The sequence below is a fragment of the Bison bison genome, unplaced genomic scaffold (genome assembly GCF_000754665.1).
Source record: "Bison bison bison isolate TAMUID 2011002044 unplaced genomic scaffold, Bison_UMD1.0 scf7180017864384, whole genome shotgun sequence".
Taxonomy (NCBI): domain Eukaryota; kingdom Metazoa; phylum Chordata; class Mammalia; order Artiodactyla; family Bovidae; genus Bison; species Bison bison.
Window position 1 is genome coordinate 3846980 of NW_011494956.1, and position 718 is coordinate 3847697.

At 31.1% G+C, this 718-nt stretch overlaps 1 protein-coding gene across 1 annotated transcript in view; it reads left to right on the plus strand.

Annotated features, from left to right (window-relative positions):
• The window catches only part of PLSCR5 (phospholipid scramblase family, member 5), a 26208-nt gene that overhangs the window by 10610 nt on the left and 14880 nt on the right, over positions 1–718 (plus strand). Inside the window, exon 3 of the mRNA XM_010858128.1 lies at positions 530–572. Coding sequence (XP_010856430.1) covers positions 530–572 — 43 coding nt within the window. The remainder of the gene's footprint in view (positions 1–529; positions 573–718) is intronic.

Here is a 718-nt window from a genome sequence, read left to right on the forward strand (position 1 = left end):
TTCTCAGCTTTAACAGACTTTTCATCACAATCAGGAATGAGTTACTACCTGACAGAGTGAAGTAGTTAGGGCTGAGAGGAGAGGCCAAGCATGCAGATCATTACTGTTTGTATCCTCTTGGTTCATTTCTTTTAAAGAAAGAGAGAAAGAAATTTAAAACCTCATAGGCATTCTTATTCAGAGACTGTTTAAAAATATTCTCAAGGGTATTGGTATAATTTCCAAGAGCTATCTTATCACCACAGGAAAAACACAGAGCTAACCACAGTTCCTATTCTTATTCAGAGCAATTTTGCTTTGAAATTTTCAAGGTTCTTGTAATTTTTACTTGAGTAAAAACCATGTTAGCTTTTTAAATTTTTTTCCTTCATTATAAAATGTGAGTTGTTTTCTACCATTTTCCACACAGAGAACATGAAAAACACCTAATTTCATGAGTCCAGTAAACAGGTTAATAGTAATAGCTGCAAAGGTTTTCAAAGACCTGTGATGTAATACTTTGTATTTCCTTCATGTCATCTCTTAACAGTTAGACCTGATAATTATACACCAGCAGGTGGAGCTTCTTGGAAGTAAGTACATTCTGTAATTATTAAAATTGTTAAATCATTAAAATTATTAAAGTTTTTTTTTTTTTCTCTAATTTTATTTTATTTTTAAACTTTACATAATTGTATTAGTTTTGCCAAATATCAAAATGAATCCGCCACAGGTATAC